Raw genomic sequence first — 19,367 nt, 5'->3', positions numbered from 1 at the left:
ATTGTTACCATAACCCGTCTCTAATAAAACGAGAGAGTAATGGTTCAACGATTCAGATTTTATGTTATTAAATCTATGATTGAGAATGAAGAACCTCTTGCCAGCACGCATTTTGACACATGCAACGGTATAATTTAGCCAATTTTTTATGTAAAAATTTCACGTGGAAAATTTTAAACCCTAAAACTACAGAGCTACTTGGTATGTATTTTGTGCTTATGCTAGAACCAAACTCAACCCTATCAATTACTTAATTCAAATTGTTGGGGATAAGCCTCTCTAAGAGGTCAGTTAGGAGGCAATTACCCCACCTCAGCACACCATGAGTATAACAAAATACACGGGATAAACAACGTTGTGTGTAGTCTGCGTCTAGACATAGGACTGGGCAAAATGATCGTTCCAACTATTTGAAACAAAAAAAAATCTCACGTCCGTTGATACTCTACACGCTTTTAATGGACCTTGTGCTTGTGCAGGGGCCATGCAGTCTGGCAACGATCTTCTGCCTAAAATACATATATATATAATAAGAATAATGAAAAGGTTAAGGGTTGCTCAAAGGAAAAAAAAAAATACAGGGCTGAGGAGCCTGATGTTCCCACACATGCATCCATGATGATTAGTGCATTTTCCAAAGGATATACGTTTATGGATTAGAGTTTGTGAATTTCATTTTTTATTTATGGGAGAGGGTTGAGCATGTATCAATCACAGGGTTGGACATAGAAGGGCAAAGGGGTCTTATCCAAAAGGGAAGGAGAGGGGATGATTGATGACACATGATGGGTATCCTGACGGCGTATCCAATATTTTTCTTTTTTTTATTTATTTTTTGAATTCAGAAAGTTGGATTTGATTGGGATTGGAGAAGTATTCTCTATCACATAATCAAATTTAGGAATCCTCCAGTGAACCTATAAGGAGAAAGTTTTCCCGCACCGTGGGTGTAGGAAAAATACAACATCTAGGTCATTAATGTTCACCCTCTATATAGTACGAAGTTGATAATACCTTTTTACTATTTTTGAGAAGGCCTTCTTTCTTGACTACTGAAGGAAAACTGTCCCCAATCTATAATGTTCCTTTCTTTGGAGGAAAAATGTTTATTACGTAACCCACTTTATTATGTTACAACAAAGAGATGTTTTGGTGATGCCAAACATTGGAAAAACAATAGATGTGATATCATTTTGGATTGGTCATGCATGCATTAATGTACACCCTTTTTGTAGTCCCAAAATTTCAAAACTTCACCATGTTGAAATTCCATTTGGGTTGAAGCGGACCAGGATCCTCTGCAGTACCGGCGGGGCGGCGGTGCACATCCGACGGCATAGTAGAGGCCACACATGGCACACATGGCCTCTGCTGTGCACTGCCGCCCACCAGTACTGCATAGGATTTTAATACGGGTTGAAGTTGATATTTAACATGGGATGGGGGGACATTGGGGATATTTATTCATAATATTTGAACTTAGGAGCGAGATTGGTCACAATCAATTCCAATCCAAATCAAATTTTTTGATGAAAGTGTAATCACACAAACCACACATCAATCCCAAAAGGTTAACTGACTTTTAAGATCGTGGAATGACAGATATACACAACACACACCCGACGTGGGACTAAACCCACACACCCCTTTTTTTTTTTTTTTGTTTGATGAAAGTATAATCACACAAACCACACATCAATCCCAAAGGTCTAAATGATGAGGAATCAATCTTGATTGATGCGGAATTAGCCTAAATGTGTCATAGCCCTTGATTTTGGGAGGGTGCATTCTGACCTGAACTGGCTTAATCGTCTGAAGGCCGCTGCGTGGATTTAGAATCGGTATCGATTTTGGCCGAGCCGATCAGGAGCAGTCCATATCGAACGAATTTACTCCTATTTTTCTTACGAAATCGAATTCTCAAATTTTTATGTCCTTGGTCCGATAAGAATCTGCTGCTCCCCGATACCGATACCGATTCGATTCCTCAAACCATGCTGAGGCGGTTGGGGTGGGGTGGGGAGGGGAAGAGGGACAGCAAGTCAGCAACTACTTAAACATGGACGATGTGACGGACGGGGGCTTATTCGTGATCGTTCACGATGAAAATTGAAATTCAATTGAGTACTTCTATTTCATCCCCGTTCTCGCTGTAGCCCTATAGAAATTCTGTGACGTTACCCCTGTGCTGTGCATCTCTCTAAGAGCTTAAAGGTATCTGGGTATGGCCCTCCAAATCTCTAATCAGAACTCTTCTCATCTTTAGTCACAATTGGAGATGAGATCTGGAATAACTAAATTTATAGTGTTCTTCTATTTCCCAAATAAATTTCTCTTGTTTCTGTTTGATACTGTGTCCCCTAGTTTCGCTTTCCCCTGTCTGTCAATTTTTTTTTCGTTTATTCATTTATTAATTCCTGCTTCAGTTTTGTTTATGTTCAAATTGAGCTTTCTGGATTTCTTTCTGACGTGACCTATCTCCGTTGGAAGGCTTTTTAGGAAAGATGATGAAGGCAGTTGTGGTGGCGTCATTGGCATTTTTGCTTCTTGCAAATCGGATCGCATTTGCTTCAACTTCACTATCCACTGTCCCGGCATTCTTGTGGTCCCCGTATCAGTATGAACATCGTTTCTTCTTCTCCTTTTACGTTTGGATGTGTAGTCAAAGAGCAGGAAGATGATAAGTTTTTTTCTCAAAGTATTCGAATTCTGATAACATCTCCCCCCCCCCCCCCCCCGGGAAAAAAATGCTGCCAAACATATTTCCTTACCTTAATCGGGATTGAAACTTTGGTTCTTTAAGTTTCCCACGGATTGAAGTTCCATTAGGCTCTGTTTGTTTCGGCCTAAAATTTTACCTGTGAAACAGACGTCAAACGGAGCCTAAGGGATTTAGCAAGTAAGCCTAGTTCTATTTTGTTGTAATTCATGAATTGGATAACCAACTATAATGCCTTAAGAAGTTTATGCCTATTGAGACATGCTGTCTTGTAGATCTGTAGCCCTAATACATCCCCCTAAAAGGAAACATTATTTAAAAGGGTACTACATCTACGTAAAATTATGTTCATCTTTTAGATTTTCCATTATTCTGCATTTATTGTCCATGGTAAACTTAAGTGTCAATTTGTTGCAAAGTTTTGGGCATTTTACAATACTCATAAACTCCATCACTCTGTTTGTCATTTTCCCTTAATGAATAACAAATTTTTTAGCAGTCGATAAAGAAAAGGAGAGTACAATGAGAGGTTCAATTTAAGTAAGCATACCATAAAGAACAATAAAGCGAAAATTATTGATCAAGACAGCAATTCAGACTGGTAACAGAAGTGTGAGGTCTCAAATCAAAGGGCGGGCTATAACAGCACTTTGGTTGGCTAGTTGCCTAGTTCATCTGGTTATAAAAATGCATAAAGTTGGGAATGATCCCAATCCACCCCTCCTAGGATTCTGCAAAGAGGGACTTGCACTGGGTTATTCAGCTCCCCCCCTTTTTTTTGTTATTCTCCTGGACTGGCTTGAGCATTGTCACCAACGCCCCACTGTATCTAATTTCTGCCTTTTTAAAGAAATTAATTTTGTGATCATTTTTATGGGAAATTAAGCCCATTAAACCAATTGGTTTACCATTAAAAAAGAAAAAGAAAAAACAAGACAATAAGTCCATTTAATCTCCCACCTGTAATGCCAATGAGAAGCAACCTTTTTAACTGATGGGTCTGCGGGTGTTTCTTCCCAAGTTCCTATCCTCATTAGAAGTCCCACGCTCCCACCCTTCTTTGCATCTGTATATTTCTCTGGGGCCACCACTGAGGGACCTCAACTTTTTTCAGGTGAAGGACTCTGACTTGACTCCTCTTCAGCAATCTGACCAAAGGGGGCTGATTTTTCAGTCAAAAACCTAAAATTCTTCTTCATGCCACAAAAATCAGATGTCAATGGCTGACAATGTCTCTGATAGTTAAACTATCATCCTTCCATCCATGCATCCGTTTGATATGTTACAATCACTCATATATGTTCCCCTAACTGGAGTTGTGGCTGCATAGTAATGATCCTTTAAAGATGAGATGTCTACAGTCAAAGATGCATGGAAAAGAGGTTCCAAGTTGACCTAGCAGCAGTCACATGACCAGGAGTAATGCATTTAAGCTTGTATCAGCTTCAACCCGTTATCATCACTGTTATATAGTTTTTCAGCTGCTCCACTGGAAGTTGAATGATACTGAGTTTCTGAATCTTGATCATTGTCAGTGAGATTTCTGGAGATTCTTTGGCAGGGTATCCATTTATCCCAAAGAAAGGGGATGGGTTTCTTAAGGGAGAAGATTTCAAAAGGGATTCTGAGGCCCCAAAGAAAACATCTGATTATCACAGGCTAAACCTGACTTGTAGTGCAAACCCTGGTCCACTTGACCATGCCCTTGAAGCAAATAAATCTAATGGCCCAAGCCCCCAACATGTTGCCAGGCTGGCAGTGGCTTGATTGCTGGGTCCAGAAGCATTCATGGACCTTGGGGAAGCCAAGAAATTGTTATCTACATGAGTAGAAGGATCAAAATTTGAATTTTGGGTTTTGATTTAGATGCACCTCTGCCATTAAACTTCTTTTGTTATTTTAGTACAAGACACATCTCTATCATCAGAGTGATTGCAAAACATTTGGCAGCTAGGTTCTGAATTTCATGACTTTAATCTCCTGGCCAACAGCTTTCTGCTTCCTCTGTTGAACCACCATCAACTAACACAGGTTTTCTAGCCTCACACACAAGTTTGAAATAAAACTCAATAATCAGGGAAGGGGGTCAAAGGAATCCCAATGACTGCACCCAGGTAGAAGTTTCAGGTGATGTTTCCCTCCACTATGGTGATTGCCAGCCTTCTTGGATGAGAAAATGATACAGAATGATGGGGCTTGAAGAGGAGGAAGATCCATCCACAGTTGGCCAGGTCTGCTCCTATCGAGCCAGCTCCTTTTTGGCCTTCATATGGGCCAGCGTAGCCTGAATTATAAGGCCTGATGGTTGGATTTTTAGGTCCAACTAATGGGCCTGATTTGGGCCCATTAATAGATTCTTTTAGTGACTTGCGTGTGAGGCTTAACGAAGATTTCATTTAAATATTTGTTTCTATTTTTAAGTAAGTTATTTTGTTTCTATTTTGGTGTGACCAGAAATTAGGAAGCAAGCTAGGTTAGTTTCTACTGTTATTGGATTGTGTTTTTGTAAGGGATCTTCTCTTCCATGCAAGGGAGGTTTACTTTTGATTGTTAATAAAATAGGAGCTGCACTACAGCCCCCATGATTTGGAGTTTTGAAAAAAAAGAAGCTTGTGCTTTGTGCTTTGTGCTGTGTGATCCCAGCTAGGTAAGAGACCCAGGTCAGTGAGAGACTCACCGAGGCTATAGGTGAGAGGCCTTGGTCATATCCCCCCTCTTCTTCTTCCTTACTTTCTTCCTTTAGTTCTTATCTTATTTCCTACAACTGTGCTAGTGTTTAAAGACTACCGAGACAGCTTTTGAAGGCTACTGATGTGCTGTTGATGCTCCAAAGAGTAGTCCATCGAGTTTTCTAAGAGATAAAGTGATTGGAGACTGGAGCATATTCTGCGGCACATATTGTTCTGGAAGATTCTTCCAAGACACTCAGTGCTGTTCATTACGCATATCAGATCTGAGATTCGCAGCTGGTTCGTGTAGTCAGAACAGTCCTACAGTTCCCTGTTTTGGTGTCTTTTTTTATTGCAGCTATAATGATGTAGATTCATCACCAAAACAAGCTTGTTTTATTAGGAATAAGTCTAGGGTTGGGTTATATACATGTTGGGCCTTTGGTCCCATGGGTTCTCAATGTAATAAGTCACTTTTATGGACCTAAAGTAGGGTTAATTAGGTTGCATACGGGATTAGCTTCTATAGTAGTATACTTAGTTTATTTTCATGTTTTAGTGTTTTAAATTGAACCGGTCCAAAACTGGTTTGAACCAGTGGTTCAATTTAAGTGACTTGAGTCACCTTTCTTTTATTTGTTTTAATTATAAGTTGGGTCCACACCTCTCCACGAATTTGAGAGAGGTTGTGATGTGTAATTAGAGCGGGTAGGAGCTTTTAGATTCATAGTCTAATTAGGACAGCAGGCCTTTTGGCCAATATAAATAATATAAATCATGGGGGTGCTCATTACCTCACAAATTTGAAAATTTTGCTCTTGCAAGCTGCTGCAACTTCTCTTCTCCTTGAAGAATTGTCTTGTGTTTGATCAAGGCTGGTGGGATCGGTGTTTGATCTGATTGACACCTTGTGGTGGGAAGCCCGGGTGGTTCGTTGGTGGGATTGGTGTTTGATCCAATCGACACCTTATGGTGTGAAGCCTGGGTGGTTCTATTGAAGCTCCATTTAAGTTTTTTGTCCAAGATTTGATTTTTATTCAAGTTTCAACTTTCAACAAGCTGCTGCCAGAGAACTTTCTGCAACAACAATCAGTTAGAAGTGATCCCCATTCCCATTACTCTTCTTCTAATCCTCTCATATCCCAACCCTAGCTATCCCCCTTTTTAATTTTCACTTTTACTACACCAACCATTGAACCAGACCTGTCTACTCATCCACGAAACCCCAAATTCAGACCACATACTCCTCCATCATCAAGCTCCACTCTATCCAAAGCCTGGCCCTAACCTCCCATTAAAACCCTAATTCCTACCTACTTGAATCAGTCCCCATAAACCCTAAAACCTTTGCAGACCAAACCCATCGTAAGTTTCTGCCCATTCTTGGACTGAACCTCACTCACACACCTAGGAACACTCGATCCAAACCCTAGGCCAAGAATCCCAATCTGAATCCTAGATCCTCCCTTGATTCTCTTTTGAGAAACCCATAAACCTAAACCTAATTTGCTGTCCAACTCAAATTACACTCTTAAACCTAACAGTACTTAACGTAACCTTCACTGATAGATTTCCCATCACTAAGCTAACATAACCCTACCTTCAAACCCTAGACTTAACTAACCCTAACCCTAATTTGGCCAAAAATTCCCAATGTTAGCCTACCCGAGTTTACCAGTTCAAAGTAGATCCTGGTTATTTGCTTCTAGTTGGTCTCCTACCAATCTAGATTTACATTATATAAACAGGTTATATCTCTACATCTATTCACTGAATTTCTGAGATTTTATGGGGTTCATGCCTATTAACCAAACTCATCCATCGACCAGAACTTGGCTCTGATCAGACCTGCAGATTGGTAGATTATGGTAGTTAAATTTGATTTAAAACCTGATCAGCTGGAGACAACCTCTATTTTATTAGTATTTATCAACTTGTGAACACTGATAAAAGCTCCTGCCTTCTCACCATTTCAGCTTTCTTAGTCTTGGTAGTCATTCGGCATGATGTCATCATCTCACTTGACACTCATTTTATGAAGCTAATTGCAATAAATTGCCCTGCCTGCTTTTATATACATCGACCATAATATGCATAGAACAAACTCAATCAACTATCCAAAACCAAAATAACAAAATTACCCCTGCAGCTATACGTATCAAGAGATTTTTAAGGATAATCAAATATGAATAACCCACAGAACTACTGTACCGCAATACAGTGCTAGACCCTATAAACAACTCAAACCCAAAGAAAATAAAGAAATAATGAATTCTTTCGGTGCACTTCTTTCGCGTAAGCTAATCCTCCTTGATCCACCTTGAGCTTCTTGGCAGAAATTGAGGCACATCGTTGCTTCTTGAGACTGATGATACTTATGCATTACACTCTTTACTATTGCCGCCTCTCTTAATTTAATTGTTACTTGAACAATTACTTTATTTAGATCATTCCATCATCAGGATAGTGTGTTTATCAATTAATTCATTCCTTGTGTTGAGTTACAGAATGATGCCTTTACTAAGCCAAAGGTCAGTACCCCTCCACCATAACATCTTTATGATTTTCAAAGGGATTGTTGATGTCTCGCCCTATCCAAAAGTCGTTCTTTCTTATTCTTTTTTCTTAGTTAATACTTAAATCCAGATCCTGTTGATGGTTATATTGACAATTACTTGCTTCACTGCAATCTGTAGCTTTTAGTTACTTACAATATTATTGATTGGGTGCAGATCTTTATACAATGAGATGAAAGAAGCTGTCAACTATCAAACAATATCATCGAAGGATTTAGCGAAATCTGTTCTGTCCCAAGGGGGCTGGTCAGACTTGCTGGTACTCCTTTTTCCCTTTCAGTTCAATTGGCTGCGGTGGTTTTACCATTTGCCATTTCAGATTTTAAATCTTTGGCATTTCATCTGGAAGTTGAAGAGTTTCATGTTCTATGTTACAATTCCTCATATTGGGTATATTTTCTTTAGTGCTCAGCAGAGAACTCTCAGCAATCTGTGGATGTAGCACTGGTTTTTGTTGGCCGAGAGGTGAGATCCTCTAAGGAATATTACATTTGACATTTTTTACACGTGAGCTGTGATAATTTCTATGCATTACCTTTAGTGACTTTGATTATCTTCTTCTTTCTCTTCTCTTTTTTTTTGTGTGTGTGTGTGTGTGTGTGTGTCTGTGGAGGCCTTATCTCTGTGCAAATATGATCCATGGCACCCTTTTATTAATTATTCCATCTGTTATTATTATTATTATTGTTATTATTATTTGGTTGGAAAAGGTACTGGGGGAACACAAAAAAATATGGGAAGATGGATTGCCTATACAGATTACATTCTGCCGGATGCACAACCACCTGCATCCTTTACGATAACACTCCTGTAGATTTCTATACAAAATTTTAGGATTTAACAACAAAAGATGCCAAGAGGTCTGTTGCCTTGTTGCACTCTGTCCTGATATATTTCAGTTCCATGCTGCTGAATTGATAAAGAAGATTACCAGTGGATGACAAAGGTTTCCAGCACTTCTAAGGCCTGATTTATCTGCTTGTACTATATTTCATAGCATTCCTAGAATCCATAGCAAGAACTCTCTTACGGATACTCAATTCGTGAGCCAGCTGAAGCCCATGAGCCACTTGTTGAAGTTCATGCACCAAGATACTTTGAGAAGTGGCAGGAGCAATACCCGCCATAGGGTATCCCTGATTATCACTGATTATACTCCAAATAATGTAGAGCCAAGTCACCAGTGACTTAACCCCAGAATAGGATCTCTATTACAAGCAAATCAGAACACTGACATCAGTCTCAGCGACAGTACATGAAATAACCACCCAACAGTAGGTGCACAATATGGTAAATCAACCCTTACAACTCTAACAATATCTGGCAAGGATTGATCAACCCTAAGATCAGCCCCATCCAAAGAGAAAGCTAAACAGAAACTATAGAAGACTTACCGCTGGCAATAAGCAAAACCCAAATAGCCAGAAACAAACAATATTCAGGAGCAACAATCACAAGGGTTGAATGGGGGCCAATACTCCCATCGAGGGCCCAATAGGTCTGAACAAACCCTCCAAAACTCAGACTAAATCGATGGTTAGATGCTGAGATATCAGCATGTCATGAAATTAGAAAGTAGGTTCACAATTAGTAAGTAAAGTAAGATGAACAAACCCAGCCATCATAATGTAGTCCTAGATTGGTAGGAGACCAACTAGGAGCCAGTACACCAGGATCTAATATGAACTGGTAGTCTGATTGGGGCAGAATATGATTTTAGGTCAAAATTAGGGTTAGGGTTTGAGGTGTTGATTATGCTAGGCAGGTGTAGGGGAGTCTATCAGTGAAGGTTACGTTAAGTTTTGATGGAGGAATGTGTGCTGGAATGAATTGGCAGCAAGTTAGGTTTAGGGTTTTGAAAGGTGGAAGATGATGGAATCTAGGGTCTATTATTACAGGAAATCAGGTGGTTGAATGGGCTTAATATTTAGGTTGAGTGTGGGTAGGGCGGAGGGGAATATATGCTGAAAGTTACAGCTAAATCAGATGGTTGATTTTGGATTTATGGAGGTTTCCTAGTAGAGATAAGAGAGGGGTAAAAGTGCAATTTCAGACAATCGGCTGTGTGGATGGTAATGAAATTTGGATCGAGTCCTTCTTAGGGTTTTGAGGAAGATTCTATCAAAATTTTAGCAGGTTCGAACGGTTAGATTTGGCTGGGCAGAATTCTCGCGAAAATCACCTTGCATGTGACCTTCGAGAAGGGAAGAAGAATAGTTGCAGGTTTTAGGTTATGGGAAAATTAACAAAAACAAAAGGGGGAATCTTAGGGTTTGGTCTGTGAGAGGATTAGAAGAAGAATTGTTGGGGATGTGGATTCAAACTCACTGTTGTTGCACAATTTCCTTGGTAGCAGCTTTTTTGATTTAGAAACTTAAATTAAAAGTGAATCTTTATGATGCAGATTCATCACCGAAATGGGCTTATTTCTTTAGAAATAAGTCTAGGGTTGGGTTATATGTATGTTGGGCCTTTGATCCCATGGGTTTTCTATGTAATAGACCACTTTTATGGGCCTAAAATATGGGTAATTAGGTTGCATATGGGATTAGCTGTTTTAATTCCTTAGTTTTGATTTTTATGTAATTAGTGGTCATATGATCACTTAAGTGATCATGTGACTTGTTTAAGTGGTCATGTGACAACTTAAGTGGTCATGTGATGTAAGTTGGGCTGGATTAGGATTCTATAAGTCCAGCCAGGTTTTGAGTCTATTTCTTTTAGTATTTTAGTTTCCTAATCAGTTTAAGTTACCTAATAGGTTAAAGATTGAGTTAGGCGTTTCCTTTTTAGAGTAGAAGTCTATTTTTGAGTCTTTTATATAAGGTTGTAAGGGGGCAAAGCCTTCAACACGAATTTGATTAATGAAAAGCTTTTGTTTGCTGCCATTGCTGCTGCCCTGCTCTGTTGAGTGTTGCTCCTTGTGAGTGTGCATCTTTGTGGATATCAAGGTGGAAAGGGACTGGTGGAATCCAGTTGACTCCTTACGCCGTGACGGGTGGGAGGATCTTCTTCAATTCGAAGGTTGTTCTATCCTTCACATCTGTTCAAGCTGCTGGTAGTGGAATCTCCAGTAAGTTTGACACCCAATTTCTTCTTCTAATCATCTAATCCTTCCCCCCAATTGATCCCCCTTTATTTTTGCTTGAATTCCATTAACCCCTAATTCCATTAAACTCTAGATCTTGCTGCTCAGCTATATTTGTCCATCAAAACCGTAATCCCCTTATCCTTATTAATTTCCCCAAAACCCATAGTCGATCCTGACTTATTGCCCAGTTTTACAGAATTTTCAAAACACTTAAAACTCTATAATACCTACATTATTAGAGTCCTATAAACCTGCCTAGCCATACCCCCTAAGCCCCCCTTCCATTATCCTAACCTAAGCCCTAGATTTGACCTAAAACTGCAATTCTGTCCTACTGAAACTGCAGAACCAACAGCCCCATTGTTCCTAGTTTAATTGGCTTCTAGTAGGGCTTTACCCTATCTAGAACTACGTTACTTTAACTAGAACTTGAAGGAGATCTTCAAAGAACTTGAAGGAGAACTTCAAAAGAACCACCCGGGCTTCACATCGCAAGGTGTCGATTGGATCAAATACCAATCCCACCAACGAACCACCCGGGCTTCCCACCACAAGGTGTCAATCGGATCAAACACCGATCCCACCAGCCTTTTTTTGGTTAATAAAAAATTCATTACCAAAACCCCAAAAAAAAGGGGGGGGGGAGGAAGAAAAAGGGGAGGAGAATACATAGGGGGAAAGAAAAAAGGGGGGGGACTATACAAGCACAAAAAAACACAGGCCTGGTTAGGAGAGCCAAAGAGAGAAGAATCTAAGCCCCAGGTAACAACAATGTGTCTGTTCCTTGGGGATCTATAAGAGAACCATGAGAAAGCGAGTGGAGTCTAGAACTGACATAAAAAAAGATGGCTTTCCAAATCAGATCAATTGACCGGGATTTGAAAGTCCATCTACGAAGATTCCGCTCCATCCCGATTTGAGAGATAGCAGCACCGAACACAAGCTTGCCAACTATATCGCAAATTGATCTGCCAGAAAAGGACTTATCTAGCCAAAGCCACTCCCGGGCGAAGGTAAGGGGGCATCTAGTACGGAGCCAGATGGATTGCAAAGCTTTTTTCTATATTGAGGAGGCAAGGGGGCAGGAAAAGAAAAGGTTGTCGATGTCCTCATTCCCATTCCAACAAAGGATACAGGAGGGGGAGACAGGGATGTGGCGGAGGGTAAGGAAGGACTGGGTGGGGAGGCAATTGTTTAGGGTTCTCCAGACATTGAATGAGTGTCTAGGAATGTGGCCTTTGAACCAAACAAGATTGCGCTAGGGGACTGAAGGGCCATGGGGTCTGACAAAATCCCAAGCAGAGCGGGAGCTAATGATACCATTTTTGGAGGGGAGCCAGGTTACTTTGTCCGAATGAGAGGGATGAGGAGGGGGGAGGGGGGAGGGGGGAGGGAGGCCCAAATCTGGGTTGAGACCAGGGGGAAAGGGAATCAGGGGAGACTAGGATCCATGGGAGATAAGTGAAGAGAGAGGAGCAGATTTGGGGATGCCAGTAGAGTAGACACTTCGGGCACCAAGGATACTGTAAAGGACTCCAACGGGGTGCCAAGGATCAAGCCATAGGGAAGTGGAGGTTCCATCGGCGATCACTGAGGAAGTGGCACTGAGGGCTAGAGGACGAAGGAGAAGAATTTTTCGCCAGACCCTGGAGGGGTCCGCAGGATGGGGAACAGTCCAGATGGAATCAGATTTGAGTAAGTAGGTGTAAACCCAATTAACCCAAATAGAATTTTGCTTGGAGGAGATTTTCCAGATTAGCTTGAGAAGGCCTACAATATTGTAATCATGGATTCGACGGATGCCAAGACCTCCTTCAGATTTGGGCCGGCAGATTGCAGCCCAGCTGATCGGGTGAAGGAATTTGGAGGACTCTTGGCCTTTCCAAAGGAAAGCATAGAAGAGAGATTCCATAGCTTTGATTGTGGACTTTAGAAGCCCAAAAATACCACACCAGAAGATGTAAGAGGATTGGAGAACAGATTTGATCAGATAATCCTTCCTACGTAGGAAAGGAATTTGCCCTTCCAAAGCTGGAGTCTCTTACGAATGAGATCAAGCATAGAGGTACAGTAATGGCCAGTCAGCCTGGCAAGAATAAGGGGGAGGCCAAGGTATTTCATGGGGAGGGAACCAAGGGAAAACCCAGTCAGATTGAGGAGAGAGGCTTTGACATCCTCAGAGATCACGGATAGAAAGATTTGTGATTTTAATATCACCAGCCTTGATCAAACACAAGAAAAAAATCTTCAATAGAGATGAAGAGCAGCAAAAACTTTTCATTAATATCAAAATTCGTGTTCAATTCTTGCCCCCCTTACAACCTTATATAAAAGACTCAAAAATAAACTCCTACACTAAAAAGGAAAGGCCTTACCCAACCCTTAACCTATTAGGTAACTTAAACTGACTAGGAAACTGAAATAGACTCAAAATAGAGTCCTAATCCAGCCCCACTAAACACATAAGAAAAAAAAATACTAAAATCACTTAAATTGGACCATTGGTTGAACCGATTCAATTTATGAACTAAAACTCCAAAATAAACTAAGTACGGAACTAAAACAACTAATCCCGTATGGAACCTAATTATCCATATTTTAGGCACATAAAAGTGGCCTATTACATAGAAAACCCATGGGATCAAAGGCCTAACATCTATATAACCCACCCCTAGACTTATTCCTAAGCAAAGAAGCCCAGTTTGGTGATAAAACTGCATCACATCAGATCTTCACCAAACCAGCATGGGGGGGGGGTGTTCTTGAGTATGGGTTCAATCCTCCAAATACCAGCAACAACTGGTGGTTGGATGCACAGATCAATGGAATCGAAGTTGCCACAGAATCCTTGAAGAAAACAGTACCGTAGGTTTGCTTTGGGCTTCTCCAGTCAACCTCTATTGCAGCAACAGCAGGATGCTATTCCTGGGAATCTCAGCAGCAATAGGTAGTCTTTGAAGTTCGAATGGATCTTAGGTGTGCAGAAAATTCTCAGAACAGCAACTAGAGATAGGGGTATTGATTGAAGAGAGGATGAAGATAGAAAAAAAGGTGGATCAAGCTTCTCACTCTCTCCTAGGCATCTTACCCACAAGGTCTAAAACATCACTGTCTTACACAATTTTTTTTTAGCACAAAGCCAAGCTTAATTTCATTAATCATGGGGGAGAGACTATGGTCTCGCATACATATAGCTTAATACTTACTAAAACAGAAAATAGAAAGTAAACAAAAAAAAAGTACTAGGGGCAGGCCTAAAATGACCATAGGAGAAGTTGTGAGGAAGGACATGCATAGTCTAGGTCTTGTACCAAGTATGTCCTTAGATAGAGCCTATGGGAGGGCAAGGATCAGTGTAGCAGACCCCATTTAGCTGAGGTTCTCCTGACTTGCTGGGCTGTGCTTCTTTCCTCTTACTTCCATCTTTTCTTTTCTTTTTCCCTTTATTTTCCATCTTTTCATTTGTCATTTCCATTGTTCATTTCTCATCTCATTCCCCATGTCTCTGTCCCCATCTCTTCATTCCCCCCTTTCTTGTCTTGTCCCCAGTTTCCCCGTACTTTGGTTTTGTTGGATCCATGTGGCCGACTCCATTAAGTTGGGATAAACCTGAGTTTATTGTTGTAGAAAGTAAGCAAAAAGTAAAGTACTAGAAGTCTCTTACAAGGAAACTTTGAGACTTGTACACTAAGCTAACTAAATTCATGGCTAGGAAATAAAATAGAAAGTTGTAGGCTGAACCAAACAGGAAGTTTTTAAACGAAGAATCTCAGCCAGCTGTCCCCCACGATCTGGTTTTGGGTGAACCAGAAATCACCCAGCCGCAAGGCTGGCCCATGAGTCTTGTCCACTTTTGTAGGATCATGGTCCAGACCCCTTAGGTTCCTGTGGGTGTACTTCCGGCCCAGAAACCTTTCTACATCACCAAATCTACCTTTACTCTCAGAGAAATACCCGTCAGAATTTAAAATGCAGAACGTAGGTTTAGGGGTAGCCATCTAGAACGTTTAGAACCTCTAGCGAGGTCTGCAAATAGATGTCCCAACTGCTGCAGAATGGTCTTACAGTAGCATAGTGTCATCGACCAACAGGTTCAAGGAATTAAACTTCGGTATTTTGTGTACAGCCACTTGCCATATATTGTGTAATATTCTCAGGAAGGCTGGACAGTTTTTTAACTAATCTATCATTATGGTCCTGCCATATAGAAATTCGGTATTTTGTGTACAGTAGCATAGTGTCATCGACCAACAGGTTCAAGGAATTAAACTTCGGTATTTTGTGTACAGCCACTTGCCATATATTGTGTAATATTCTCAGGAAGGCTGGACAGTTTTTTAACTAATCTATCATTATGGTGCTGCCATATAGAATACACAGCAGCTTGAAAAGAGATTCTTGATTATCATGATTGTATCCTCACCTAGGTTACGTCGTCATTTCAAATTATGAGACATAGCCTATAATTCTTCTTGCCAATGAGAATGCAAGAAATAATATCTTTGCCGCACTGGTGTTGTATGTGTGGGTGACAGAGATTCTTACTTCTCCGATGATTCATCAACCAAAAGGACTGAGAATGTGAATCTCCAACTCATATTTCTATTCAAGGTTTTCAGAAAATTTTATTGAACCAGAAAAAGACGATCAAAAAGTCAAATGATGAATTGAATCTGGCTTTCTCTAATGGAGAACACATCTTGGGTCCAGAGAAGAGCATAATCCCATACCAGTCTATATTCTGTCAACTGTCAAGCCAAAGGCCCAGAAGAACATAATCCCGTACCAGTCTATATTCTGTCAACTGTCAAGCCACCCGTCAGGATGTGCCACTGTCCATCTTGAATAAGGTGCTCAACCAATGCTTCCTCTGGGGCCTGGAATGATCTCTTCTACTGTCTCCAATATCAAAGAGAAAGCTTCATGATTTGGACACCGGTGATGCAAATGCAAGCACCCGCAAGAAGAAGAGGAAGAGGAAGAAGCTCTAAGATTAGGGCCTAGTAGTGGAGCCTTTGTTTATTTTATTTCAGTTTTAGTTTTTCCATAGTTTATTTTTCAGTTTTAATGTAACATAAATTGAACCAGTTCAGCCTTGGTTCAATTTAAGTTGTTAGTTTCTATTGGATGTTAGGTTCTTATTTCCTATTGGTTACTTAGGAATCTTTTAAGTTGTTTAAGTTATTTTAATTAGCTTTTAATTTCTGTTACACCCTTCCACGATTTATGAAGGAAGTGTTTAGATTGTATTAGGAATTGGGCCTAAGGCCATATTATAAATATTAAAATCGTGGGAGGCTCCCCCACAGTTCAGATTAAAAATTTTGTCATGATTGCATGCCATTGCTGCTGCTGCTCTGCTCCCCAGTGAGTGTGCCTTGTGGATCTTAAGGTGAAGAGATTGGGGGATTACCAATCAACTCCTTGCATCTGTTAAGATTGGGGAGGCCCTCTTATTTCTCTGCTTCAAGCTGCTGCTACTGGATCTCTGCAAATCCTGTAAGTTAATTTTATTTCCTGCAACTATCATTCTTCTTCTCATCTTCCAACCTAGCCGTAACCTATCCCCAATCGATCTCCATTAAACCCTAGCTCCATAGACCCTAAAATTCCTGTGCAGCCCAATCCCCTCCATCAATCCCATCCAAATTTCATCCACTGCAGCCTTACCATCTCCCTTACACTCGACAGCAACCCCAGCTCCATCTTTCCCTCAAAAACCCTAATTCCCCTTAACCCTACAAAAACCTAAAACCTTAAATACTGCCTAGACCTATCTAGCCACCCAAACCCGTCCACATCACAACCGAACCTCCCCTTCACTGCCCTGAACACTCGACTAGAAGCCCTAACCTAAATTCCCATCCTAAACCCTAATTTCATCCCTTTTCCTATTTCCTAAAACCCAAAGCCCTAACCCTAATTTTCTGAAATTCAAATTTTCAATTAAGCATTATTCAAACCTACATTGTTAGCTTCCCCTAGGCCTGCCTAACTTTACTAAATAAAACCCAACCCTTTACCCTGAACCTAACCCTAGTTTTTAACCTAAACTTTAATTCTGCCCAATGGGCCAGCTGTTTTAGAAGACCCTGACTTGCCTGGCTCCTAGTAGACCTTTGTCTATCTAGGACTACATTAACAGGTTTTTTTATTTAATTAATTTTTGCTATTATTGGGACATGTGTTTTCTCTAAGGTCTGTTATACAATCCAAAATATCTGGCACATGGTGGCGAATACATTATTTGACTGTATGGTTGAAGCCTAACTATCCAATGAATAGTTATCACCTCCAATTCACGGGCAAAGTGACAATTTCATCTCACGGTCCTTGGTGGAGATGTTATCAAAGCCCAACGAAATTATCATTGAATCTGAAGATGATGGTTTCGTTGAATTTTTTTAGTTTCTCGTATTGATGGTGTGCTTATTGTGAGGTGTTTGATTCTTTGGACCACATCATCAGAGGTGGTCGATAGTGTTTGGAAGCTCGACAGGGTGCGGTTGTTCATGAGAGCAATGTGTGCATCCTAAAACCTTCTCATCTACACAAGATGTTTGTTTTGAAAGGGGTAGTTGACGAAGTTTGCTCACACACCAGCGATCCAAGCTCAACAAGAACAGCTAATAACGACAATGGAAGACGAGAAGATTATGGATCTAGTCAAAACAGAAGTCAGTGAAATGAAAGCATTCCCATCATGAGTTCGTTCTTCCCCGCAATATTCAAGGCATGAATTCAACCCCATAACTTCATACATTGGATTTTCTTCAAGTTGTAGATAAGGAGCAGATAGCCTTTGTTCTGTGTGCTTTTATGCTTTTATTTTTACCGTTCTACAAAACTCGTGGACAAGTTTTTCTCAACAGCTGGGAAATTGATGCAAAGACCACTTCCTTGGGCATGGCCAAACCTGTTTGAGAGCCCCGACCGAGAATTGGGCCCGAGTTGTGATTTGGGTCTATTAATTATATTTTCCATTAATTCTATTTTGTCCCATGTCTTATATTTGCATTCAAGTTTGTCCTTGATAAATAAATACTAATCCCTATTAGGTCATCTCTTCTTTACCTACTAATTTAAACCTTAGAAAATTCTGGTTATTACAAGATTGACATTGCCCTTCTATTATTTGAACTTTTGTTAATTGGGTAGGCCCATAAGCGATTCGTGTCGGGTATCAGAACCCCAGATCCGCATCAGCTCGGGGTTGAGAACCTGGTTCCAAAGTTGCAGAATCATCAAAGTTCTAACGAAGGAAAGAACTCCTTTGTATTGCCGCTGTCTTCCACTTTCTTATTTATTTTTTTGGTGAATAAATAATTCATTACCAAAAGGAGGAGAAACAACGAGCCCTTAAATTAGGGGAAGGAAAAAACAAAATAGAACTAGCAATTCAAACCCAGACATTTCCATCCATTCCCCCATCTCCCTTGCTATTCAGCCTTTCACTTCTTTCGGTCCCAAGCCCTTCAAGTTCTTTGACATGTGGACCTCCCACCCCTCTTTTCTCCCCACTGTCCAAGAAGCTTGGGACAAGCCTGTTTTTGCTTTCTCCACCCCCCTCATTGCCCTCTCAAAAAAGCTTAGAAATGTTAAGGCTGCCCGCAAGGATTGGAATGCTAACATTTTTGGAAACATCCCCCAGCAGGTCTCGGATTGCAAGGCTAGACTTGCCTCTATCCAGCTTCGGTTGCAGTCTAGCAATCTGGATAGTGCTCTTGCTGCTGAGGAAAAAGACATATCTTTGGAGCTCTCTTCTTTGCTGGCCCGGGAGGAAAGCTTCCTCAAGCAGAAATCTTGAATCAAATGGTTAGGCTTGGGAGACTCTAATTCTGCTTACTTCCACCACTAATGTAGTCCTAGGTAGGAGTAATCCCACTAGGAACCAGGGTAATAGGATCTCTTAACAAGGCTGGCCGATTGGGACAGCTTAGGCTAATTAGGGCAGAATTAGGGTTATGGTTAGGGTTTCGACTTAGGGTTTTATTTGGTAATGATGTGCAGAATTTTATGAGTCTAATGGTATAAGTTGGATCAAATTTGGTTGAGGTTGGAATTCTAGGGTTTTGGGTAGGATGCCTTATGAAAATGGACTGTTTGTAAGATCTAGGGTTTAGGGGCAGATTTTAGGAAAGAGGTTTATAGGGTATTAATGGGCAGGTCTAGGGGGTTATTTTGGTATAAAGAAGTTAGGGTTTGGATGAGTTACAAAATTCTGCAATTTAGGGCAGAATTAGATTTAGGGTTTTAGGGTTCTAATGGATCTATGGATTAATGGAAGGGGTGATAATAGGAGTAGATGGAGC

The 19,367-nt window shown here is 40.6% G+C and overlaps 1 protein-coding gene across 1 annotated transcript in view; it reads left to right on the top strand.

Moving 5' to 3' along the window:
- Window positions 1-281: 281 nt before the first annotated feature.
- Window positions 282-19,367, top strand: part of LOC122642445 — a 49,059-nt gene continuing 29,973 nt past the window's right edge. Inside the window, exons 1-4 of the mRNA XM_043835920.1 lie at window positions 282-286; window positions 2,491-2,617; window positions 8,121-8,223; window positions 8,370-8,429. Coding sequence (XP_043691855.1) covers window positions 2,505-2,617; window positions 8,121-8,223; window positions 8,370-8,429 — 276 coding nt within the window. The 5' untranslated portion in view covers window positions 282-286; window positions 2,491-2,504. The remainder of the gene's footprint in view (window positions 287-2,490; window positions 2,618-8,120; window positions 8,224-8,369; window positions 8,430-19,367) is intronic.

This window comes from Telopea speciosissima, chromosome 10, assembly GCF_018873765.1.
Source record: "Telopea speciosissima isolate NSW1024214 ecotype Mountain lineage chromosome 10, Tspe_v1, whole genome shotgun sequence".
Taxonomy (NCBI): Eukaryota; Viridiplantae; Streptophyta; class Magnoliopsida; order Proteales; family Proteaceae; genus Telopea; species Telopea speciosissima.
This window is presented reverse-complemented; position numbering and strand designations above follow the sequence as displayed.